At 48.5% G+C, this 25,907-nt stretch overlaps 3 protein-coding genes across 3 annotated transcripts in view; 1 reads left to right on the forward strand and 2 right to left on the reverse strand.

Annotated features, from left to right (window-relative positions):
• Mei1 (meiotic double-stranded break formation protein 1) overlaps positions 1-4,183 on the reverse strand; it is a 59,033-nt gene extending 54,850 nt beyond the window's left edge. Inside the window, exons 1-3 of the mRNA XM_060388957.1 lie at positions 4,010-4,183; positions 2,385-2,508; positions 1,629-1,679 (exon numbers count right to left, since the gene is read on the reverse strand). Coding sequence (XP_060244940.1) covers positions 1,629-1,679; positions 2,385-2,508; positions 4,010-4,168 — 334 coding nt within the window. The 5' untranslated portion in view covers positions 4,169-4,183. The remainder of the gene's footprint in view (positions 1-1,628; positions 1,680-2,384; positions 2,509-4,009) is intronic.
• A 3,284-nt stretch (positions 4,184-7,467) lies between these two features.
• Positions 7,468-14,793, reverse strand: LOC110554091 (uncharacterized). The gene is made up of 2 exons (XM_021646490.2): positions 14,617-14,793; positions 7,468-11,757 (listed from the first exon to the last, which is right to left on the reverse strand). The coding sequence occupies exons 1-2, from the start codon at positions 14,791-14,793 to the stop codon at positions 7,468-7,470; spliced, it is 4,467 nt and encodes a 1,488-aa protein (XP_021502165.2).
• A 4,028-nt stretch (positions 14,794-18,821) lies between these two features.
• On the forward strand, positions 18,822-23,926 carry Snu13 (small nuclear ribonucleoprotein 13). The gene is made up of 3 exons (XM_021646516.2): positions 18,822-18,932; positions 22,511-22,631; positions 23,556-23,926. The coding sequence occupies exons 1-3, from the start codon at positions 18,930-18,932 to the stop codon at positions 23,816-23,818; spliced, it is 387 nt and encodes a 128-aa protein (XP_021502191.1). The 5' UTR covers positions 18,822-18,929; the 3' UTR covers positions 23,819-23,926.
• Positions 23,927-25,907: the final 1,981 nt, after the last annotated feature.

A 25,907-nucleotide genomic window follows, 5' to 3' on the forward strand; every position in this document is an offset into this window, starting at 1 on the left:
CAGATAAATAAGGAAAATGATGATGCTGGTTGGTTGCTCCTGCGTCTCTGAATGAATTGACAAAGGAAAAGAATGAGCTCCATGATGGAATTAAACAACGTCCAGCATCTCCGAAAATGGTGAAGAACAACAATGAATAAAATTGACCAACTCCAGACACACATCAGTCACAACAGTCACATCCAGACACAACAGTCTAAAGGTTTCTCTCCAGCAGCCACAGAGCTCAAATCATGAAAATCCATAGCCCTCATTATAAGGTTGGTTACTGACAGTGAAAATTCAAGTCTCAGCCTCATGAGATCTGCCCTGTGACTGGTTGGCTGAAGAAGAGAAGACTCCAGCCTGGTTTACCGACGGTTATGTATGTTGTGCAGGTACCACAGAGAGAGAACTGTACCCACAGCTACAGCACCATAACCCCTTCCTGGAACAACCCTTAAAGACACAGGCACGGGGAACCTTCAGGCAGTACAGTTTGCTGGGAAGGAGAAATGGCCAATGTGCAACTGTTCACTGATTCCTGGGCTGGATCAACGGGTTGGCTGGATGGTCAGGGACTTGCAAGGAGCACGATGGGAAACTCGTGAGAAAGATATCTGAGGAAGAAGTGTGTGGACAGATCTCTCCAAATGGGCGAAGTATGTAAAGATATTTACATCCCGAGTAAACGTTCATCAAAAGGTGACTTCAGCTAAGAAGTTCAGCAATCAGGCAGATAGGATGACCTGTCCTACTGGCAGCCAGCCTCTCTCCCCAGCCTCTTGTTGCCCAGTGGGCCCATGAACCAAGTGGCCATGGTGGCAGGGACTGGGGTTATGCATGGGCCCCATGACAAGGACTGCCACTCACCAAGGCTGACCTGGCTACAGGTGCTGCTGAGTGCCAGACCTGCCAACAGCAGAGACCAATACTGAGCCCTGGATGTGACACCATTCCCTGGGGTGACTAGCCAGTGACCTGGTAGCAGGTTGACTCCACTGGACCACCTCCTTCATGGAATGGACAATGTTTTGTCCCTGCTGGAGTAGATACTTATTTTGGTTATGGATTTGCCTTTCCTGCACACAATGCTTCTGCTAAAACCACCACCTGTGAACTCGTAGAATGCCTTATCCACTGTCATGTCATTCCGCACAGTATTGCTTCTGACCAAGGAACTCACTTTACAGCCAGAGAAGTGGGACAGTGGACCCACGATCATGGAACCTGTCTTCCTTTCTTTCTTTCAAAGGAGGGTCTCTCTATATGGTCCTCGAACTCACAGACATCCTCCTGCCTCTGCCACCAGAATGCTGGGATTAATAGCGTGCCCCACCCTGCCGGCACATCATCCACACCTCTGTAACAGCACCCATCAACCCACCTATTTAGCAGCCAATCTCCTCTGCAGACTGCAAACTGCAAACTCTTAAACGGGGCGCGTCTTAGCCATCTACATGGCTCTAATGAGTAAGCAGTACTTAGCAAAGAGGTAGTGCCCAAGAAGAAGCAGAATTAGACACGAACTAATTGTGTTCCCTCCTGTTTCGATTTCACTAGAGCCTCAGTAACCAGAGCTGCAACTCAGGCTGAAAGCCCCCAGTTTGAATGGTAAGGGCCACACAGCTCCAGCACGAACATCTTACCTTCAATACAGAGATCTGCCACGCTCCCATCATCCACCTTGCTTAACAGTCCTTGGAGCAGAAGGAGGCAAAAAAGGGTGATTAGCGGGGCTGTGAAACAAAGGCAAGCATCACTCCAAAGCCAGCAGTTTAAGCAACGCCCTTGCTAAATTCTCAGCAACACCCAGACTTCTCAATGGCCTGTCTGAAAAGATGGCAGTCCACATGCACAGCGCCGACTGTAGGCTCCGGACTGTGACACATCTAAGGGAAAACCTCTGTTTTCTCCCGGGTCATCCTAACTCCCGTTCGTTCAGGTCAGCAAAGCCTGCAAAGCCTCAACACGGGAGCACTCGGTGCACATTACCGGTCCTCCCCACAAGGATGCGTTCCACTGGACAGTGTGATCAAAAGGAGGAGCCACCTCGCCTTACAGGTGAAGTGACTAAGAGGAGCGAGAAGGAGACCACCTGATCAGTGTTACAAGCGAGGGCAGCCGACTCCACTCCAGGCCTCTGACCCTGAGCCGACTCTCAACCGTAGAAGAGAAGCCGCCCACTTCCCGCTTTTACTAGCCTCTTGGGTCTAATAAGGACAGTTAACATAAAACAATCCATGTAACCTAGAAAGGGGGGCCGCACTGCTATGATTATAACAGAACAACCTGCTGGCAAACTGCCACAGTAATACAAGAGGCCTAAGGCATCTTTCCAAGTCCCCCTCAGGTTAAAACACATGCTACACATGCACAGCTCCGGCTTTCCATGGGACTCTCACCGAAAAGCACGCGTATAAAACGGTTGCAGACTCTCTGGTCCTGAGCTATCAGCTGTGTGACCAAGGAGGTGTGCCTCACCAGGGCATTTTGGAAGCAGGACACCACATGCTTCTTGCGCACCAGCTTTGAGTGAATGGAGAGAAATAGTCACTACTGGAGGCAGGGTCACTCTGAACCCAAACAACTGTAATTCCCAAACGTAACCACGAAAGGGTCGCTTGAACTGGGGAGAGCCGTATTCCCTGTAGGGATGATGGGTAAGTGCACCACTTCCACTAGGAAATTCACGTGTTTATTCCGGAATGTACAGAAACTGGTGTTTCTATCTTATGTTTACATAGCACCTTATATACAATTCGTTCTTCTCCATTTGGAGGAGGGACATCCTTTTTTTTTTTTCCCTCATGTAGCCCCCTTGCCTTAAACCCACTAGTGTAGCTGAAGTTGGCTTTGAATTAATTCTCCTGCCTCTCTCTCCCAAGTGTGTGTAACCAAGGCATTTCAGCCTAACAAGCTGGGGAAACAACCAAAAACAAATATTGTCTCCATTTTGTGGATGAGTTAAAGCAGAGAGGCTTGGAGGCTTTCCCGAGGACTCAAATTCAAGTTCTCTAATCAGGCATTGACTAAGGTCGGTGCTCTTTCCACTTCAGCCACCCGCGGAAATGATCCTGGGAACCCTTCATGGGCCTCAGCAGTGGGCAGAGGAAACAAATCTCTCCACTCATTGTAAGCATAAAGGTAAACCCTCAGGCTGCTCGGTTTTCTGTACAGTTCCTGCAAACCGCTCAAGACAAAAGTGAGGTAGATAGAAAGAAAGAAAGAGAGAGAGAGAGAGAGAGAGAGAGAAAGAAATTAAGAGAGAAAGAAGAAAGAAAGAAAGAAAGAAAGAAAGAAAGAAAGAAAGAAAGAAAGAAAGAAAGAAAGAAAGAAAGAGGGGAACACCAGGCATGGAAATGTGAGCCTTTAATCCCAGCATTTAGGAGGCAGAGGCAAGCGGCTCTCTGTGAGGTCAAAGCTACGCTGGGATATCCAGGGAGAGCCTGTCCCCAAGCAAGCAGCGCTGCTAAGTTACCTGTAGAGTTCTGCTTATCAAAAATGACTTCGCGTGCACCTACTTCTGCCTGCCAGGAACCTCTCTGCCTGTCATTCCTGACATGACAAAGATCAAAAACAGCCTCTTTCCCCATTTTTTTCACTGGGGCTAAAAGAGATTGGGGGCGGGGGAAGGCTGAGCTGGGGCTGAATTCCTAGAGATGGAGAAGGGCAGCAAACAGATGGGAAGAAGGGGAACAGGGAAGGGGGGTGTGCAGACCGAGATGTGGAGGTGTCTGGGGCTCCTCTACACTCAGTTCACCCAGGGGTAGGCTCGCTAGAGACTCAGCAGGCGGCAGCAGGACCCGCTGAGGGGAGGTCGACCTGGGCGGAGCGGATGGGGCGGAGGGGGGGGGGGCCTGGCTGCTGCAGCCCGGAGACGGGCGAGCCTTGGGGAAGCCGGTCGGGTTTGGGTTTCGCGTCAGGAAAGGTGTGCCTGGTTCAGAGAAGCTGGCTTGCAGAGGAGGGCGAGGGACGTGACCGCGCTAGGTCCCGGGGGCCGGGCCGGGGCGGAGGGGTTAGGTCGCACCGACACGCCGGGCTCCGGCAGCAGCTCCAGCGCGCAGGCCACGCAGACGTGAGGGGACACAGGCAGCAGCAAGGCCGGATCATGCCGGTGATGGGTCCTCTCCAGGAGCAGCACCGCTTCTTCATCTCTCCCGAAAGCGGGTTGGTCAGCAGCCTTCATCTAGCTCGGGCTCTGCAGCGCAAGTTTTCCCGCGCAGCTTTTGCGCAAGCGCACTTGGAAGTGTGCGCGCTCCCCGCGCCCCGAAGCTGCCGCCGGCGCGGACGAGCAGCAGCTGCAAGTGTGGCTAATGGAGGCAAGGACTGTGGACTGTGTGTTTGTAGATCTCGTCAGGAACTGATGCTCGCTAGGTTGAAACGCATTTAATAAAGCGGCTGTCGGGTTTGATAAAGGAAAGAAAATCAGTCTCTGCTATTATTTACTTGGGTTGTTTTGGTTTGGTTTTAAATTATTTAACTTTCTATATGAGCGTTTGCGTGCATGTGTGTCTGCAGGTCATAAGAGGAAGTCCCCTGGAGCAGGAGTTAGGGAGGACTATGAGCCACCGTTTGGGTGCTGGGAACCAAAACCGGGTCTTCTGCAAGAAAGAGTCTCTCAACCGCTGAGCTGTCTCTCCTGTCTGTTTATTTTGAGCTGGTCTCAAGCATATGCAGCTGAGGATGACATTAAATTCCTGATTCTCCTGAGACTGAGGCAGGAGGACTGTGCCATCATTCCTGCTGTACCCCAGTTGTTGGAAGTCAGCAGTGCCAATCACACCCAGAGAAAGGGGGATTCCACAGGCACGAGCACCAGAAGGTAGAGATCACGGGAAGCTGTTCATAGACTTACTGCAGTGTGAGTGCGGTGGAGGAGGGAGAGATGAACTGCTGTAAGAACATCCTGCAGGCAGTGATGGATAAAACAGAACACACATTAAAACTTAACTGGGTGACAGGATTATGGGAGAGTTGTTTTTATGAGATAAGCAGATAGAGGACTCTGTGTGCTTGAGAATGACCTTGAATTCATGATCCTCATGCCTCCACCTTCCTAATGAGCATATATGGCTTCTATAATGAATTAAGTGGATAGAGGCTAAAGCTAGCTCAATGGTACCATGTTAGGGTCTGGTCTGGTACTATGTGTTCTAATGCTAAATACTGGCCCCCCAAGACTTGCCACACAGACAAGCACATTCCCGAGTACACCGAGTGATCTGCGAACCTTGTTCCCCGATTTAAAGTTGATTGGTTAGTAAAGCTGCTGAAGCCTGTAACTGCGCAGAAGAGAAGTAGGCAGAGCTTAGGTTCCCGGGCTTGGGGTCAGAAAGGGATGAGGAGAGGGGAAGCAGAAGATATAGCAGGAAGAGAAGCAGGAGAAGTCACCCGAGAAAAGGAAGCCTCCATGGGACAGTGTGGAGTGGACCATGAGCACGTGGCCATGGGGCTGTCCTGATGGAAGAGAAGTGGCCCAAATGGAACATATGGCAAGTAATATTGTATCTTGGGAATATGTATCTGGGAAATAACGAAATAGGTCAGAGGGTTGATAACTGCCTGGCTATGGTGCTTTAAAGCTTATCTAAATCTAAAGGGTCTCTATCTGTATTACTTGGGAACTAGCTGGGGTAGAGAAGCCCTCTGGAATCTAATGTCCAAGTTCCACAACAGTATAGCAGCACTTGCTTAGCAAGCACAAGGCAGAAATACCATAAGATTGGCTCCGAAGAGTCATGCTTGATTAAATTGTCAGCTCTGGACTGCCCCGTGGTGGGCTAATACACCAGTTTTGGTGGGCAATACTACAGAACTGAGGCAGTGTGCATGACTTTCCCATGAAGTTTGTTCACGGGCAGCAGGACGCCAGGATTCAATACCCCTGCCTTCCCCACTTTTTAAAGACAGAGTCTCCTTACATAGTCCTGGCTGGCCTAGAACTATGTAAACCAAGCTGGCCTCGGACTCACAGAGATCTGCCTGCCTCCCCCTCCTGAGTTCTGGGATTAAAGGCGTGCACCGCTACATACATCTAGCTTTCCATTTTTAGAGTATTTTAGTGACTCTTTGGGAATAAATGCTTTACGTCTGTGTGTGTGTGTGTGCGTCTGAGGGTATGTATGACAACTGTTGTAGGAATTTATCTGGAATTAGCACTCGGACACCAATGGCCGTGGAAGAGTGATGCCACCGGTGGACCAAAGCTGCCAGAGCAGCTCCTGAAAGGCTTCAGTGCTTGGGTCCTGTTTGCATTCTTATTTTACACTGTAAAACCACAAGGCAGGGCAACAAGCAAGCAAGATGTTACAGAAGTGTACATGACAAAAGTCAGCAGGTTGTTAAGGACATCCATTGTTTCAGCTATTCCTTACAGGTCATTCTGTTCCAGGTAGCAAGTGAAGTCATGCTTGGCAAGTGGGCAGTACAAGCAGTGCTATCAATAAATCACAGATAAATTGGCAAGTCCCTATCTTAATGACTGGTCTTTTCTACCTTATTCTACTTCAGTACCGTGTGTGCAGAGTCCACAGAGGTCAGGAGAGGCTTTGAGTGCACCAGAACAGGAGTTACTGGCAGCTGTGAGCTGCTTGATGTAGTCCAAGCTGGCTTCGAACTCACAGAAGTCTGCTTGCCTGTGGATCCCCAGTGCTGAGATTAAAGAAGTGCACCACCACTCCTGGCTCTGTGTGTTGTTTTTGAGTAACTCCTTGCCTCCAGTTTATACTGCCCACATATCCTTGGGTATGGAGCCATCCCCTAGAGTATGGTTGACCTACCCCTTAAAGAAACCTGACTCTCCCCTCCCACAGAAGCCAGCAAGTACCCGTAGCGCCTCAGGAGTGGAGGGGTTCGTGAAGCCTTTCCCACTCCATGCTAGAATGTAGACTGACTTGATCTTGCATAGCTCTTGTACAGGCAAGCACCACTGTTGGGAGTTTCTGAGTGAATTGGTCCTGTCAGGCCCAGAAAACACTTTCTCTCTGGTCTTCAATTTTGTTCTTACAGTCCTTCTGTCCCCTCATCCTCAATGGTTTCTCAGCCTTATCAAGCCTCCCTTCTTTGTAATAATCGGCCTGAATAATAGTGTCTCACGAAGAGTACTACCCACCGTCCAAACAACTGAGGCCAAGTATCCTGCTTCAGTCAGGATTAGTTTGGGAATGGGCAAGATGAAGGTATGATAAGAACCTTAGTGTCCTCCACCATCAGGAGCTGGGAGCCTGGGGGAAGGGTGCTAGCAAGGTAAGGGTTGGTAATGGATGACACTGGACTGACCTATATTCTGCTAACCTTCAAAGCTTCTGTATAGAAGTGGCCTCTGTGCTGTCCACAAGTACCCCAAATCCCAGAAGAGAACAGTCAGACATCATACCAAGGGAACCTGCAGCCCTACAGGATCCAAATAACCAATTTTATTAGAGGTTCCTGGTACTAAGGTCACTCGCATGCCTTCTCTGATATCAGAGACTCTGGGCCTGTGCCCTACTTTTTAAGGCCACACTGTCTGAGAAAGTGTCTTAAGTTCCTCATAAAGCCAAACTTTTGTGAGGCTGCTGGATTTTGTGGTGCCCCTCTTGGGTTCCCAGGTGCCTCACATTCCTTGGAGTGCTCTGTCTCAGGAACAGTTAGCCCTGTTTGGCAATGCCCTGGTGGCTCAAGGTCCCTCTCCAGAGCAGTGGGGTCTCTGGTGCTGTCCTCTCTTGTAGATGGAGCACCCACTTTGGAAAACGGGTTAGGATTCCTCAGGGTGAGAATGGGGGCTGAGTGCTGGGGCAGCCATGGCATCTTGTTCAAGATGGTTATGCCCAGCCTGGCTGCAGCAGAGTGGATAGTCCCTTTGAAGCTGGAGCTATGTGCGGAGCAGCAGGAGGGACGCTGCCAGGCCCGTCTGTCCCCTGTGTGTCCCATGCTTCCACTTCTTTGGTGTGTGGGCTGCTGACTTTGGAGCCTGGGGAGCTCAGAAGGTTCCTCTTTCCTGTGGCTGAGGCCCTCTGGACAGGACGAGGCCCTCACTCTGCTGGAAGCCCTCTTTTCTGCATGGGAGACTCCAGACCCAACCATTTTTCCACCCCTGCTGTTGTCAATGAAAAGCTCTTGGGCTGGTCCTGGGCCACACCAGCTCCTAGACTGCGCTGCTGGCCTTGGCTTGCTGGGAGAGGGAACGGTGGCCTTTGGGGCCTCCTGGATCTGTGGTTCTCTGCCTCCCCCTTGTGGCCTGGTTCTCCTGGGTTTCTTAGGGGGAATGGAGCGGCTCATTGGCTCTAACCTGGATGGTCTACATTTCTCCAGAGCTGGAACTTGGGTAGAAAGTTTTGAGCTTTTTCTTTGGAGAACCGGACGGCTTTGAGACCTGCCCGGAGACTCGGGGCCTAAGGACTCACAATGCTGTTCTTGCTGCCTTTGGTGTTCCTGGTCTGTGCGTAGTCCGGGCAGCCTCACTCCAGCCTTTGGCAACGAGCAAGACTCTAAGAAGTGGAAAAGCAAGTAAGACTCCAGAATTCGTCGAGGGAAGCCCCACCTCAGGTGTGCAATCTTCCTCTTCATGAGGGATTCCAGGAGCAGATGTTGGCTCTTCTTGAGGGCTGGCCATTTGTGAGGGATGGAGAGGGCAGTTGGTCCACTTACTGGAGCTGGGGCAGCTTGGGAGACTTGGGGACATAGGAGAGAGGGAAAGACAGAGGATGCCTGAGACTGTGGGTAGGAGTGCTGACATGTCAGCCAGGCGGCCTTTCCTGGATCCACCCTTTTGTCCCTTTCATGTCTTCTTTGAGATCCATGTTGGGTCCTCTGCGAGCTTACACTGAGCCCACCTCTGTGCTTCCCAGCAGGGGCTGCGCCCTGGCTACTTAGGTGTTCTTCAGGACAGGGAGCAGAGTCTGCACCATTTCCAGCTGTTGGCTGCTTGTGTCTAGGGGTGGTGTACCCTGATGTGAGAGAAGCAGGCTGAGCCAAGCTGCACTTCCAGCATGTGGGTTCCACTCTCCCACAAGAGTCACCTTGGAGACTGGGCCGGGCAGCATCCTTCCTTCTGAGCTGGCCTTTGTCCCCTCTCCTTGAGGTATGAGACAGTTTAGCATCTTCAGCTCTGCATTTTCTCTGGACCCCTACATCCTGGATTTCTGCAGCAGCATCTCTGCCCTTGCTCTGGATTCTTTGCCCCTGTGTCTGAATCTTTTCAACAGTTTCACACACTGACTGCCTCTGGTCCTTTCCCAGTAAGGCTTGAGTCTCTGGACCATCATCACCTGTGAAACCTCTCAGACTTCTTTTCCCTTGGGTTTGAAGTTCTGCCTCATTCCCATCTCCAACATTTTGCTGTTTCTTCCACTCTAACAAGTAGGTCTTTCCACCTACCTTACTTAGCAATCTCTGAGGCTTTCTCCAGGATCTCTGCATCTTTCTACCATCCCTTCTTCCAGACCCTCTCCAGTTTTTCTTCTCCGATGCCTCATTTTCTGAAGTGTTATCTCCTTGGGATTGTTTCCAGCTTCTCTGCCTTACAGAATGGCTCCCTCCGGTTTCAGTCAACTGTCTCTGGTTCTTGCTCTCAGATCTCTGAGTCTCTACATCATCTTCTCCAGGTTCTCTCCGGTTTCTCTTCTCTAGGGCCTGAACTTCTGTTCCATCCTCACTTCCCACCTGCTTCTGGTTCTTTAATGTGTTAGGACCCATATCACCTAACCAGCTCTGGCTTTCTTCCATGGCTGTCTTGGTCTCTGCACCTTCTCCTCTAGCTCCTCTCAAGATTCTCCTCCCTTGTATTAGAACTTCTGCACCATCCTCACCCCCAGCATTCACTGCTTTCTTGTGCCCTGTTGCATGGGTTTTATCATCGACTTTCTTACTTGTTAATCCTTCCCAGTTCTCTGTTTCAGGTGTCTGGCTATTTATACTATCATTGCCTCTAATCTGTTTCTCGTTCTTCCATTTTGGTCCATGAATCATTTTATGAAATTTGTTTCCTAACTGACCTTGATTTTCTTCCCCGAGTTCCTGGGTTCGTGCTTCATTCTCACCAGTAACCTCTCTCAGGTCTCTCTTCCCTAGCACCAGATTGTCCGTTCCACTTTCCTCTTCAATCTTTTCCTTGTTCTGGCTCCCTACTGGGTAAGTCTCTAAATCAGTTTTACCACTTAATTGACCCTGATCCTCGACCTCAGGCATTGGGTTATTTGTTCCATCATCACCTCCTTTTCCTCGGTCATTCTCCAGTAACAGGATGTCTGCAGTACACTCCCCTCTGACCTGATTTTGATTTCCCCAACATGGTGTCCCAAGTCCTCTGTCTATTGTAATCAGCACCAGCCTCTGGCTTCCCCACCACGGTGCTTGGATCACCACCCAGTCCTCTTCCCTTACCTCCCTGATCTTCTTCTTCATGCCCACCTGAACTTCATGTCTGAAGAGATGCTGGTTCTCTCCAGTACATGCTTGGGTCTTCCAGTCATCACTTCTGCACTGTCCCTGCCTCTCCTCCGCTGGAATCTGGTCCTCATTCTCAGGTCTAAAGCATGCCTGGGTCTCTTTGTTGTCCTGTAATTTGATTTCTCTCAGGTTCTCCCTCTGAGATGTCTGGATTTTCACACCATCCTTACTTGCAATCTGGCCCTTGTGTCTTCCTTCCTCTGCCTCAGTTTCTGTACCAGTATTGCGTCCAGTCTGGTCTTGCGTGCTCTGCTTTAGCATTTGGGAATTTACACTATTCTTACTTCCAGTCCAGCCCTGTGTTTCTAATCCTTGGTCCTGGTCCTCTGCCTCTCCCTCCCCTCTGGCTTCTTTCTCTTTCTCCTGCCCCAGTGCTGGAGTCTGCACAGCATCCTCCTGGTGCCCCCACTCTGGTGTCTGAGTTGCTATGTCAGTTTTATATCTGAACTGTTCTTGGCTCTCTCCCAAATGGGCCCAGGTAAAAGGATTCTTATCTCCAGGCTTCCTCTGGCTTTTCTTCCATAGTTTCTCAGTTTGTTCTCTATCTTCAGTTCTTACTTGGGCTTCTTCCTTCCACCCTGGCACTGAGATCTCGCCATCAGCTCCCCTTTTTACTTGTCTCTGGTTTCTGCGCCCCAGGGCCTCAGCGTCTCTGCCCTTCTTTGGGATGAAGTCTCCAGATGCTTGTGTCTCCCAAGCACCCCTCCTTCTGTTCTCTCTTTTGTTTGTGTATTCACAATATTTTCTGCCTACTGTCTGGGTTTTATCCCGTAGTGCTAAGGGACCTTGTAGGCTGTCCAAGGACTTCCTGGGGGGAAGTCGGTTAAGCGAATCAGGCAGAAACTCTCTGAGGCAGAACTCTGGCCTCTGAGCTGAAGGGAAGTTTGGAAGAGAGATGGCTAAAGATGTAGGGGTGGATTTGTAGCTCGGTCTAACAGGCTCTACTGGCACCGACCTCTCCTGGGAGGGAGCCAGCAGCTGCTCCATCCTTTGGCACATGTCCAGAGAAGGGTGAGTCTGGCTAGCTGTGAGGCACCAAGGTGCCTGCCATTCTTCCCAAGAATCGTCCTGAGGGAGAAGACAAGTGCTTGAAAAGGAAGACGCACAAAAAATGGGCTCGGAAGAGGTGTGGCCAACCCAAGAGACGTCTTGACACGAGTCCTGTGGAGACAGCAAGGTTGCCCATTCTTGTCTGACCTTCTTCTGGTGTTCCCATTTCTGCTGTTGTGCCCACTGCTGGACATGAACATCCAGGGCCCTGACTCTTCCATAAGTAAAGACTTCAGGAATCATCCCAAAGAAAGTGTCACATGTGGTGGCTGACACTGCCCATCCCTGCGGTGGCACCTGTAAAGAAAGAGCCGAGTAGCAGAGTTCTGGCACACAAATTGTCTCCTATATTCTTTATAAATATGACTAAACGCCCCACTGTCGAGCTGAAGGTGCTTGTGCTGAGACAAGGAGGGCACCCCCTAAGCAAACAGCATTCATTCCCTCCAGAAATACTGAGGGATTGCTCTCAGCCAGGCACTGCTCTGTGTGGTGGGTACTAATGTGAACAAGACAAAGACCCTGCTGGTGCTATATCATAGACGTATTCTCTAAGGGAATAATCAAATATATGACCAACTGGGCTCAATTCATACTGTTTGTCTATCATGTAAACAATCCATCCCAATCATCTCTAAACTCAGAAAGCAGACAAAGGCAGATCAGAAGTTTAAGATCATCCTTGGCTACATAGCAAGTTAGAGGCTAGCCTGGGTGATATGAGATTTAATCTTAAAACAAAATCCACGTCAGTACCCAAAAAAGCATTTGAATGGAAATAAACACAAATGAAGGGCTGGAATTAACTCTACTAGACAGAATAGTCATGGAAAGCCTTTCAGAGAAGGTAATATTTGACTGGAAAACTGGATGAAGTGAGGGACAAGTCAGGTGACACTTGAATATTACAGGCAGAGGAGACAGTAAGTATAAAGCTCCGGCCAGGTAGTGGTAGCACACATATTCAGTCCCAGCACTCAGGAGGCAGAGGCAGGCAAATCTCTGTTCGAGGCCAGCCTGGTCTACAGAGCCAGTTCCAGGACAACCAGGGCTACACAGAGAAACCCTGCCCCAAAACAAACAAAGTAAAAAGACCCTCTACGAACAGAGCAACCAAGACTACGTCCACAGGAACATCAAAGAAGCCTAAGGTGAGAGCTAGTTTGTGAGGCCTGGGTTCTACCCCCAGGATTAAAAAACAGGGAAGAACCATCCTCCAGAGGTCCTGAGTTCAATTCCCAGCAACCACATGGCAGCTTACAACCATCTATACTGGAATCTGATGCCCTCTTCTGGCATGGAGGCACACATGCAGAAAGAGCACAAATATATAAAATAAATAAAATATTTTTAAAAATTAAACAACAACAACAACAAAAAAAATGTGGTGGAGGGGGCACCCTGGAGAGATGGCTCAGAGGTTAAAAGCACTGGCTAATCTTCCAGACGTCATGAGTTCAATTCCTAGCAACCACAGGATGGCTCACAACCATCTATAATGAGATATGGTGCCCTCTGCTGGCATGCAGGTGTGCATGCAGACAGAACATTGTATACATAATAAATAAATCTTAAAAAAAAAACATGGAAGAAGAGGTGAACAAAAAGAAAAGAGAGAGAAAAGGAGACTCAAAGAGAAAGAGGAGTGCTATATGATCAGAATGTAGCCAGCAAAAAGAAGAACACTGGAAGATTAGGTCAGAGACAGATACAGGCTAGATCCTATCAGGCCTTGGAATTGAGGCCAGAGTTTTGAATTTGTTGAGTTTGGCATGGTGTGGACTCACAGAAGCCACTGAATTGTTTTATGTAGCAAAGAGCTTTGATCTGTTTTTAAAGTCTGCCTACCTCACAAGCATAGTTGACTTAAGCTCAATGTAGAACACTTGTCACGTGATTTCACATAGGCCTATGCTGTCAACAATCAGCAGCTATGAGTGCACATTTTGGAGCATTGGGTAAAATCTAAAGCCAGGATCTTCTAGTACTTAGGTTTGGTCTTGCTTTTTGAAATGTGATTCTTTGGTTGGTTGGTTGGTTGGTTGGTGAGGAGTTGTGGGGCAAGGCTTGAGACAGAGTCTTATTCTGGCATTCCTCCTGATCAGTGTTCTGAGTCCGGAGTGCGGGGAGATCTACCTGACTCTGCCTTCCGAGTGCTGGGATTACAGGGGTGCACCCCACATCCAGCCTCACACCCAGTTTTCATTGCTAGTGTTTGAAGCCAAGGCCGCACACATGCTAGACAAACATTCTACCACTAAGCAACACTCTTTGCTTGATAGATCTTATTTAGCCCTGGCTGGCTGCAAACTAGATCTGTAGACCAGGATGACTTCGAACGTGGGACAATCTCCCTGCCTCTGCTTCCCGGATGTTGGGATTACAGGTTTGTACCACCATTGTGCTTCTTTTATATACATTGTGTGTGTGCATGTGTGTGTACTCTACAAGCCTGTGTGCACAGGTGTAGAGATCAGAGGACAATTTGTGGGAATTATTTTCCTCCTTCCATGTAGGTCTTGGGGATGGAGGTCAGGTCATCAGGCTTGGCAGCAATCTGCCTTATCCACTGAGCCATCTTGATAGCCCCTGATGGTGTTTCTTAATCTGGGTGCCACACACGGGTGTGTTCACTGATTTATACACTTGTATTAATTTTTTTTGTTTGTTTTTTTGAAACTGGGTTTCTCTATGTAGCCTTGGCTGTCCTGGACTCTCTTTTTGGACCAGGGGGTCCTCAAATCACAAAGATCCACCTGCCTCTGCCTTCCGGAGTGCTGGGATTGCAGGTGTGTGCCACTGCGCCTGGCTCAATCTTGCCTTTTTTAAAAAGGGAAAAGAAAGGTTATACCAGGCAATAGTAGACAGCTGTTGCCATGTCCAGAGCTACATGATGGTGGCTGTAATGATGGTGGTAGTGAGGTTTACAGAAGTCATCAGATATGAAATATGGTTTGCATGTAGGGTTCTTAGAACTTGCAAATGGGTTGAGTGTGTGGAGTGATGAAAAGAGATGATCTAGAGTGACTCCTGGGTTCAAGGCCTAGACAGTACTCAGGCAGAGCATTCTAAGCTCTGTAGTTCACTTATGACACAGGACAGGGTCCATGTAGCAAGTGACTGACAATCGTGGTGCTGAGGAAGTAGCCCCTTTACCTTGGTGACATTCCTCTTGCTGGTCCTGAAAACTTGATACCAAAACTGTTGGATCTGCCAGATCAGAAAGAGGCAGAAGACAAGCAGATTGCCACAGCAGCGGGGATCCTTGCAGCTTTGATCCTGAGACAGTAGGTCCCTTACTGGCTCCCACTCAGGGCCTTGAAATGGACCCATCACGGCACAGGCTCCCAGAAGTGGTAGCAACATGGCAAAGCTTAGGCCAGGTCGATGGTGTTTGGGGCAGTGGTGAGCAAACATTGGTTGGTGTAGCTGGCTCAGTCAGTTTGGGGTGGGGTGCTCCTGACTTCATAATACCTCTGTACTGAAGGGAGGCCACCTCACAAAGGAGCCTGCCTGCTGCTGCACTTTCAGCTCTAGCTAATAGATCTGGCTCGCAGGCCCTTCGTGGAGGAAACCTCTCCTGGATGAACCAGGATAGGCTCAGACAGAAGCTCCAAGTTGCTGTGTTATGTTGTGGATTTAAACATGTTTTTTTTGGTGGTGTTGTTCCCATGTGGTGGATGTAGGACTGACTCAGATGGTCCACAGCAGTAGATTATTTGCCTCATGCGGGCTCTGAGAGGAGCTCTTTGCCAGCTGTAGATAGTTTGAATCTGAGGAGTCTGGAGAGGGAATAAATGCCAGAGCCCAGAGAGAAAATATCTGAGAAAGAACCATTCTGCTCCTTCTTCTCCTTTGCTGCTCATCCCTTGCTGCTCCTGGTTGCTGTTGTGAGACAAGAAGATGGAGAGCTCCTGAAACGAGGATTGGACTGGCTCCAAGGAACCCAAGGATCCTGACCAGCAGGAAGCAGCTAAAAAAAAGAACTTTGCCTCCTCTCTCCCAATAATCCTTTCTCGCTCCTACCCAGTGTTGGGGTGTTGGAAGGGGTTGGAGTGGAGTAGGGAGAAAAAGATAAAAAAAAAAAATGTAAATAAGTTTTTTAAAAAAACTAGCGCCTACATTGTTATGCCTCCATGTGGCCAAATGGCTAAATAGCAAGTTCGGTACAACTCAGATTTGCTCAGTTTGCCCTGACCTTGGCCCACAGCTACTCCTTTCATCCCAGAGCCTTCACCAGGGATAGAGAGGGAAGTCTCATCCATGACTCTGGCCATAAACCTGTGCCCAAGCAGTGACTAATAAATAGGTTAAAGTAATCTCTTGGCCCCTGGAGACAACAAAGAACAGATAGAGGACTCTTGAGTTTAAAGATGCACACCTGTGATCCAGCATTCAGGGAGACAGAAGCAGGCAGATCTCTGTGAGTCTGACGACAGCCTGGTGATGACCAAGACATCACCAGGTGAAAGCCAAGACAGCCAAGGCTACACAGAGAAACCCTGTCTCGAATACCAAAAAAAAAAAAAAAAAAAAAAAAAGGAACTCAGTGGCTCAGTGGTGATACCAAAACTACCTCATTGATGGGTAGTTGGGTACTTCTGAACAGAGAGAATTCTAAAGTTCTACACCATGGCAGCACAACTATGATTGTCAACAACTTGCTGAATTGTGTTTTTTGGTCTTGAGACAGGACCTTTCAGTATAGTCCAGGCTGTCCTAAATTTCACATTGGTCCTCCTGCCCCAGTCTGAGGCATTCACTACCACACAGCTGATTAAACAAACAAACAAAGACATGGTATCACTATGTCTCCAGTGGTCTAGAACTCACTATGTAAATCAGGCTAGCCATAAACTCATAGAGATCTGCCTGCCTCTGGGTGCTGGAATTAAAGGCATGCACCACCACACCCAGGCTGAATAAGGTAGTAGAAGGACCATGGAAGCAAAACTACCTAAGCCAGGCTCCATCATATCATAGAAGGTTCTGGAAGAACTGTCTCTCCAAATCAACCACTCTACTCTCCCCTCACCTACTTTTCCTTTTCTAGAAATTCTGGCTTGGTTGTTTTGTTTGTATTTTATAGACCAGGGTGCCCTCAAACTCAGAGATCCACATGCCTCTGCTTCCTCTGCTTCTTTAAGTGCAGCGATTAAAGGCATGTGCCACCACTGCCCAGGGTTTATGTCTCCGCTAAGTGCTGGATTACATGCATAAGCCACTAGGCCTTCATTAAATAAAATAAAAATTCCATTTCTAGAATTATGGCATGTGGTGCTGGGAACTGAACCCAGGTCCTCTTCAAGAACAGCAGGTTCTCTCTCTCTCTTATTTATTGATTAAGCCAGGAATAGTAGGGCATGCCTGTAATCCTAGCACTCAGGGAGGCAGAGACAGGCAGATCTGGTGTACAAAGTGAGTCCAGGACAGACAAGGCTACACAGAGAAACCCTGCCTCAAAAAAAAATATTATGTATACAGGGTTGTCTCTATGCGTGCCTGCAGGGCAGAAGAGGGCACCAGATGTCACTATAGATGGTTGTGAGCCACCATGTCGTTTCTGGGAATTGAACTCAGAACCTCTGGAAGGGCAACCAGTGCTCTTAACCTCTGAGCCATCTCTCCAGCCCCCAGAAATTCTTTATCCCACTCACTCCCTTGTGAAGCTGGGCAGCTGCACTTCCTTCGCGGGATTTGTGTTGCTGCCACCCTCCCGCCCCTTTTTTATATTTTATGTACACTGGTGTCTTGCCTGTATGCATGAGGGAGTCCGTTAAGAGACAGCTGTGAGCTTCCATACGGGCGCTGGGAGTTGAACCTGGGATGTCTGGGAGAGCAGCCACTGCACTGAACCACTGAGCTGTCTCTCCAGCCTCTATCAGTTACCTGATGCCCCAACACTGCTCTTGTAGCCACATCTGGTGAAAATGACCCAGGTCAATAGCTAGAAATCTCAAGCTTTTAGCTTTGCCACTGTTTCACTCTTGACGATGGGCAGGATTCCTCCCTTCTCTACACTTTGTTCTGTCTGTCAAAGTGAGGAGCTATTTTGTATGGTTCTTAGAGATCAACCAGCTCTCAGCTTCTACATTTCGGAAGCAATGAACTGAAACTGGCTCCGAATGGTGTAGTCCGGGCTAGATCCAAATGGTCCCAAGATGTATGCCCCATCATGTTAGAAAAGAATGAGAAGCCATGAGGATCACAGAAAACCTCATGGAAGGAGTGCTAGACTTGAGTTTATCCTCTAATAAGGAATGTTTTTTTTAATTTATTTTTATTTCATGTGCAATGCTGTTTTGCCTGCATGCATGTGTGAGGGTGTCAGATCTTGAAGCTATAAACAGCTGTGAGCCGCCATGTGGGTGCTGGGAATTGAACCCAGGTCCGTTGGAAGAGCAGTCAGTGCTCTTAAGCATTTAGGCATCTCACCATCCCACATGGGGCAGTCATTTTAGTACGTCATCAAGGAAGGGGCAAGCTGAGCAGGAGAAAGCAGGTGTGGTATATAAGCAATTACTCCAAACACAACCCATCGTTCCCTCTCCCCCTACTCCAGCGGTTCTCTACCTTCCTAATTCTGCGACCCTTTAATACAGTTCCTCATGCTGTGGTGAACCTCACCATAAAATTAACTTCATTGCTACTTCATAACCGTAGTTATGAATCGTAATGTAAATACCTGTGTTTTCCAAAGGTCTTAGGCGGCCGCTGTGAAAGGGTCGCGACCCACAGGCTGAGAACTACCGCCTGGCTCCAAACCTATTGTGGGAATCACCTACGTGAATCCTTTTTTATTTTGTTTTCTTGAGGCAAAAGACAAAGTCTCAGGTAACCCACGGCTGTCCCCGAATTCTGTAACTTAAGCTGGCAGGGTCCTGATTCTACTGTCTCTCTTTTCCAAGTGCTGGGATGACCTCAGGTCCGAGAAGACGATTTTGAAAGGGTACAACCATGTACTCAAAAAACAAAAACAAGAGAAAAAACAACTGGCAATGAAACGGCGACCCTTAACACCCGTTCTACTGGCGTGGCACTTTCAGAATGTTTTGGGGTTTGTTTCTTCTAGACAGGGTTTCTCTGTGTAGCCCTGGCTGTCCTGGACTTGCTTTGTAGACCAGGCTGGCCTTGAACTCACTGAGATCTGCCTGCCTCCCTGAGTGCTGGGACTAAAGGCGTCGGCCACCGCGGCCGGCTCACTTTCCGAGTGTTCAACTCCGTTTGGGCCGGTCGTTCATTCTAGGGCGCTAATAAGACCAGGAAAACAAGCTCCCCAACGCAAAGACAACCTCAGCTCTCACGCCTTCCGGGAGAGGCGCCGGGCGGACGTCGCCGCGCGCTCGCGGTGACGTCACTTCCGCTTCCTTCCGCGCGGGCGGCGACTTCCGCTGCCTCGTGCGCGCGGCGCTTCGGTGTGTCTGAGGCGGGCTGCTCTCGGATCGCGGCGAGGCCGGCGCACCGCAGCCATGGTGGGTGAGCGCGTGGGGCCGCGGGAGGCACGGGAGGCGGGCGGGAGGCGGGCGGGGGGCGCGGGCACCCGTCCGCTCCGTCCGGTGGGAGGCGGAGCGCGTGCGCCATCTCGCCCGCCCCGCCGTGGCCGGCCTCCGGGCCCGGGCTTAGAGCTCGGGCGGCCGCGGGCCTCGTCCACGGGACCGCGGAGCCCCGAACCCGGGTGGCCGGAGGGAGGGCCCAGCTTGCCGTGGCGCCGGTCGGCCGTGCAGCGGTGGGCGTGGCCGGGGGAGCGGCGTGTCGCGGCGTGGGAAAGCGTCCGCCCACGTGGGATGGGAGACGCGGATGGAGAGCCCTTCTCTGTTCCTGTGCCCTTATTTTTTTTTTTTCCCCTCTAAACGATATCTAGAAGATAACGTGGAGTCACGCGGTTCAAGTCAGTTGCTACCCCTTTCCCACTCCGGGACTGAGGATTGTATCTCCATCTGACCTAGTGGCTGTCGGGAGCTAACACGGCTTAGGGAATTCAGGGGCGCTGGGGGGGGGGGTTGTGGTTTGGTTTTGTTAGGGGCTCAGTATGTAGCTCTGGTTGGTCTTGAACTCTGTAGACCAGGCTGGCTTCGAACTCTTAGAGGTGCGTCTGTCTCTGCCTCCCCAGGGCTGAGATTAAAGGCTCGCCCCATCCCTCCGTCGCTTTTAAGGATTTTTTTTTTTTTTTAACGTTGGAGTCAGGGGGAATGTGCAGTGACCTCGGCGGGGGCCGCAGGGGAGACTCCTACCTAATGAGACCGAGGTCTTGGTAGCACCGCGGGCGATGATAGCGCTTCAGCGTCTCTATTTTATAATCATGTAGAGAGGGTTCCAGATCGTGCTTCTAGCGGGGCCTGGTAGCACACGCCTGGGCCCAGCACTCAGGGAGGCAGAGGCTAGCGCATCCCTGTGAGTTCGAAGCCAGCTTGGAGTCCAGGACAGTCAAGGCTGACAGAGAGGAGTTTGGCCGAGCCCTTTCAGTCCGGTGAGATTTAATCCAGCCCTTTGATTGTTTTCGTGCCCCTACCTCCGAGGTTCAGTAACGGGCTCAGTCTAGGATTTGAGAAAGCTTCTAAGCCACCAGTGAAAAGTTTTGAAGTCCCGTGACCTCACTCAACTTTGCAGCTCTAACTTTGCAAAAGTTGTACACTGCTTACACTAGGAGCACAGTTGACGAGTTTACAGACATTAATAAGGTGCTAGAACTCTGAGGTGGCAAGTGTTGCCGGCCTTTATCAGCTCTGTTGGAATTTTAAATAAGCGGGCTCCTGTTGGCAGAGGCATTATTAGGTTGTGTGTGGCTGTGTCTGCCAAATCTTGTGTGTTTGACTGTCAGGTAATAAAAGAGACCAAGTTGATCAAGCTAGGATTGAACTTGGCTTGCCTGGGTTGTATGGCAAGCCGTGTCTTAGGTCAGTGCTTGGCTAGCATTCTGAAGGTCTTGAATTCAGTTTCTGACATCACAAAAATATTTACAAAGTGAATTAAGTAGATTGACTTCTGAATTGTCTTCTAACACGTGAGAGCTTAGAGGTAAAGCTAGGTGTGCACTTGAAGTTCTGATTCCTTGAAAGTATCATTGGATTGAGCCCAGGGATTCAGAGCTAGCGCAGGCAACCTAGCAAATTTCCTTAGGGGAAAAGAGGAGAAACGTGAAGAGAGGAAGTAGTGAAAGCCAGTAATAAATCCAAAGACAGGAAGACGCCGAATGAAGATTTGAAACCAGTATATTAATACAAAAATTCAAAATAGTTTAAATGTTCCAGTTCTGAATGCCATAAAGAGCTTCTGTTTCCAGCATAATTCAGTAGCTCTTCTTTTTTGATATTTTGAGACAGGTTCACTCTGTCCCTGGCTGGCCTTACCCTCTTGCAGAGACCTTCCTCCTCAGTGACTACAAGGGTGTGCCACTGCACCCTATCAGTTTTTGTGTGTGTGTGTATGTCTATACAGTTATGTGCAATCGTTTCTTTTCTGTTTTGTTTCAAGGTAGAGTTTCTCTATGTAACATCCTTGGCTATCCTGGACTCATTTGTAGACCAGGCTGGCCTTGAACTCACAGGGATCTGCCTACCTCTGCCTCCCTAGTGCTGGGATCATTTCATTATTTTGAAAGACTTTGTCAACTTCTGAAACATAGGTTAAACTCAATAGCTAATAATACTAGGTAAGAAAACATAGTTTATATGTCCCTTTGCTTACAAGGTCATGCCTCCAAGTCCAAACAAGCCCACTCCCTTTTTTGTTTGCTTTTTAGACTTTTGTTTTGAAACAGTCTTGTGTAGTCCTGGTACTCAGTCCTGGTAGCCTGTAAAACAGTGGCCTCAAACTCAAGAGACCCACCTCCTTCAGCTTCCTGCTGCCAGTACGCCAATGGTTTTGTTCTAACTGCATTTGCTCATTGGTGCAAGTGTATATATGGAAATTAGGAGACAACTTGGAGAATTCAGTACTCTGCACTGTGTGGGTACTGAGGATCAAATTTAAGGTGAAGGCCTGAAGGCAAGCACCATCTCACTAGTCCTGAAGTATTTTTTTTTAATTGATTAATTTATTTGGTCTGAGACAGGGTTTCTGAGTGCTTGGATTAAGGAGTACACCACTACCACCCAGCTGAGTCGTGATTTTTTTTATATATATTTGGAAAATAAAATTAAGTGATATTTTAAATAACCATAATGAACAGTTGTATATATTAACTCACACAGATAAAATCGAATAACTTTTGAGTATGATACTCTGAACTGGGTAGTTGTGGTAGGAAATCTCGACCTGATGAGTTTAGTGGTGGATGTCGTTGTCTCCATGAGCTTGTTGGTTATCAGTTTGCTAAAATAAAAGTAGAGAGTAGGAATGTGTGTATGATTGTTCTTGCCCTTGGAGTCCAGAAAAGGACACTGGAGAGTGGTCAGGCCTGTCTGTATTAAGTGCATGTTCTATGTTCTGTCTGTACTTAGTTGGTTTCTTTGTTGCATAGGAGGTGGTTTGAGTTTTGTTTGGGTTTTGGAGTTTTTTGGTTGGTGGTGGTTGGGTTTGTTTGTTTTGGTTTTTTGAGACATGGTTTCTGTCTGGTCTTGGCTGTTCTGGGACTTGCTCTGTATATTGGTGCTTGATTGCTCGTAGAGTCTATGTGAGGGCATCAGATCCTCTGGAACAGGAGTTACAGTTTTGAGCTGCCATGTGGGTGTTGGGAATTGAACCCAGGTCCTTTGGAAGAGCAGTCACTGCTCTTTTTTTATTATTAATTTTTTAAAATATTTTTTTTTTATTTTTAAATAATTTTGCAGTCAGTGCTCTTAACCACTGAACCATCTCTCCAGTACCTGGGACTTGCTCTGTAGACAATGCTGGCCTCAAACTCAGAGATACACCTGCCTGTCTCCCAAAGACATTTAATCTGGGACTAAACGTGTGGACCACCAGGGGTTGTTTTTTTAATTTGGTCTCATCTATCCCTGACTGAGCTAGCACAGCACGCTCCTGTACATGTGACCAAGCTGGCCGTTGTCTCTGTTGAATTTATTTGGAACAACTTCTGGTCCAATTTGACTCTTGTGTTTCCCTACAGACAGAGGCTGATGTGAATCCAAAGGCCTATCCCCTCGCAGATGCCCACCTCACCAAGAAGCTGCTGGACCTTGTTCAGCAGTCATGCAACTACAAGCAGCTTCGGAAAGGAGCCAATGAAGGTAAGACGGGGGTGCTGGGGTGTTGAAGGTTTTCAACAAGAGTCTCCTGGATTCCTAGTTTGGAAGGGAAGCTGGATTTTAGGATTTAGGATATTTCCTTTTCCTTCTCATCCTCCTTCACTTTTTGGTTTTGAGACAGGGTTTCTTCATGTAGCCCTGGCTGTCCTGTATTCTCTTTGTAGACCAGGCTGGCCTTGAACTCAGAGATCCACCTGCCGTTGCCTCCTGAGTGCTAGGATTAAAGGCATGCACCACCACCCCTGGTTTACTTGTCTCTTTTGTTGTGTCCTCCATTCTTGGAGTTCACAGTATTGTGGAGAAAGGTGTGGATTATATGTCTGGTAGTCAGATGTGCTATGAAGGAGGAGACTAGGGTACATAGGTGTTTAGATTGAGTCTTCTGAGAAAGTGATGTTGGAACAGAGAACTGAGGCTTGGTGGCAGGTTAGAACTGCAGAAGTATTACCTCGTGTTTATGGAGAAACTGTTACAGCTAGTAGGTGAGAGATGGTGGTGATCTGGACATGTGTGCTATCAGGAAAACTGACCAGAAGATTGGGGTATAAGGTTTGATAACGACATTGGGGATTAAGCAATCAGTCGGTGTTTGGGCACCTTATTACATGCCAGGGCAGCTCCAGGCAGAAATTTGCTATTCTTAGGGATTTTTTTATTTGCTGTTTTTCTTTTTGGGATAAGGACTCACTATGTAGCTTTGGCTATCCTGGAACTTACTGTGTAGACCATGCTGGCCTCAAACTCAAAGAGATCTGCCTCCCAACTGCTAGGATTAAAGGTTTGCCCCACCTCACCTGGTTTGTTCTAAGTATTTGCCCATATCCATGCACCTGTTACTTTTCCTTGCTTTGTTGTAGCTGCTTTGCCCAAGCTCCATGTCATCTGTTGGTTTTGTATTCTCCACAGCCACCAAAACACTCAATAGAGGCATTTCTGAGTTCATTGTGATGGCAGCAGATGCTGAGCCCTTGGAGATCATCCTGCACCTCCCGCTGCTGTGTGAAGACAAGAATGTCCCGTATGTGTTTGTGCGCTCCAAGCAGGCTTTAGGACGAGCCTGTGGGGTCTCCAGGCCCGTCATTGCCTGTTCTGTCACCATCAAAGAAGGCTCTCAGCTCAAGCAGCAGATCCAGTCCATTCAGCAGTCCATTGAAAGGCTCTTGGTGTAGGCCTGTGGCCTCTGCCCTTTCCTGTCTACTCCCACCCTGTTTGTGTATCATATTATCTGTTAGCATGTAGTATTTTCAGCCAGTTTCTATTATAAATATTGTACTACATCTGGTTTTTGTATTTTTTAATTTTTCTTACAGGGTTGTTTTGTCCCCATCCCTGTAGTCTTTCTTCTAACTTATTGAAATGATGTGTAAGACAGGCAGGCAAGAGAATGTCACTATTTAACAGGAAGAACCAGAAAAAACCTAAGCCAGGCATCTGCAAATTTCTTCCACTGTGCAGGATAGGATGACAGTAACACTTGTCCCTCGTGCCTTTGCATATATAAGCTCTCCATAAATGTTACCGTGACTAAGGAGCTTTCTTTGGGTAGCAGCCCCCCTATCTCCTCATCATTTGAAGAGAAAATTGACAATGAAGGGCCCATGTCCAAGTGCCACTTATTAATATTCTGTGTGACTTTGATGTGTGTAGCCGTATATTCTCATCCCACCCAACTGTGGTTCTGAGGGCATCAAGGCAGAAACAATACAGGGATGTTCTGCAGACTCCAGGGGCAGCCTGGGTGAGTTTAATTGCCAGGATCTTGAAGAGTAGCAAGAACAAAACCGTCAATTCATGTGGCAATAAAGGATTCCGGGGAAATCTGGTCTGTGGCAGGAACTTAAGCAGAGACAATGCTATGGGGAAACATCCTCTCCTTGGTGAATGGAGATTTCTTGTGGAGTCATTTGGCACCTGTGTTGGGAGCCCTTTTCCTCTTTCACAACACAGGTCAAATGTATTCTCAATCACATGAGGAGAGTGATGAGTTGTTCATTCGTGAGCATTGTAATAAAGAAGTATGTCCATAGTTCACTTTAATGAACTGTGGCAGCAGTGCCTGATTTTCAGTTTTGTCAGCCAATGCTGAAATGCTTAGCATTTCTCGGGCAATTGTGGCATGGGGGTGGAGGCCTGAAGTCTCAAGAGGTCCCTTGTCTCCCTCCCAGGCTGTAACTACAGGATGCACTGCCACACTTTAGTGGTGTTTAGCTGCTGTCTCACTTGGTGCGCTGCACATGATAAGCAGCAAGCACACACCTACCACTGAGCTCTGTACTGAAGTCTTCTTTGTAAAGATGTCACCTGGCAGGCCTGGTAGTTCAATATTCGCTCGTGCAGGCTCAGTCACTAGAGCGGTACCACCTGAGTGTGAGGATGGTGTCCTTGGTGGCCTCACTGACCTCTGCACACTAGATGGCACTAACATTCCACCTCCACTCCCAACCAGAGATGATTAACTAGGAACAAGATCACCCACAGTTGAAAACCACTGTTGGCAGTCAGGCACATGCAGAATCAGTGTTTGTGACTGAGGTCACTGCCACCTCTCCCGTTGTTTGTGCTTTATGCCTGTACCAAACTTAACACCTCAGCTTGAGAAATCTGTAAATAACTGTACCATAGTAGTAAATTAGGACAAGTTGTGTTCATTTTTCTCTTGTCTTGGCCAGTATTCCTACTCCAGCAGGGAGCACACTTTGAAGGCACCTAAGACTCATGTGTCCTGCTTACCTACCAGGCCAGTCATCATACCAAGAAGTTGGGCATTTGTGGATGGTAGGGTTGCAGGTAGTTCTGTCTTAACTTCTTTGGCTAATCAGAATCCAAAAGGAATTAGATGGCGTAATTTTAGTGTTTGCCTGCATAATGTGTATGTTTACCATGTGCACACTCAGTGCTCGTGGAGGTCAGAGGCTATTGGGTCCCCTAGAAGTGGAGTTACAAGATGGTTATGAACCTGGGTCCTCTGTAAGAACAGCAAATGCTCTCTGCTGCCGAGCCATCTCTCCAGCCCCAGCACCACACATTTAGAGAAAATGTGGGAGGACACATGGAAATAGAATCTTGCTAAGGCTTGTCATTCCAGAAGTACCTGTACGTCCAGTGTCCCATGTCCTGTTCTTCCCCCACCTTCACTAAGATGTTCTGGGTTTCCACTGTGATACGTTCTTCTATGGGGAAAAAAATTAAGACAGCCAATTACCAGTAGCCTATAGATTGAAGGCAGCTACTTACCCATTCACACTGAACGGTACCCAC

The sequence above is a fragment of the Meriones unguiculatus genome, chromosome 8, assembly GCF_030254825.1.
Source record: "Meriones unguiculatus strain TT.TT164.6M chromosome 8, Bangor_MerUng_6.1, whole genome shotgun sequence".
NCBI lineage: Eukaryota > Metazoa > Chordata > Mammalia > Rodentia > Muridae > Meriones > Meriones unguiculatus.

Bases quoted from the DNA above. Each gene is read 5' to 3' on its own strand.
- LOC110554091 (XM_021646490.2), bottom strand. From the start codon at position 14,793: ATGGGTCCATTTCAAGGCCCTGAGTGGGAGCCAGTAAGGGACCTACTG. The intron at 11,758-14,616 runs GTAAAGGGGCTA...CTTTCTTTACAG, and splicing joins GCAAGAGGAATGTCACCAAG to GTGCCACCGCAGGGATGGGC.
- Snu13 (XM_021646516.2), top strand. The intron at 22,632-23,555 runs GTAAGACGGGGG...TATTCTCCACAG, and splicing joins TCGGAAAGGAGCCAATGAAG to CCACCAAAACACTCAATAGA.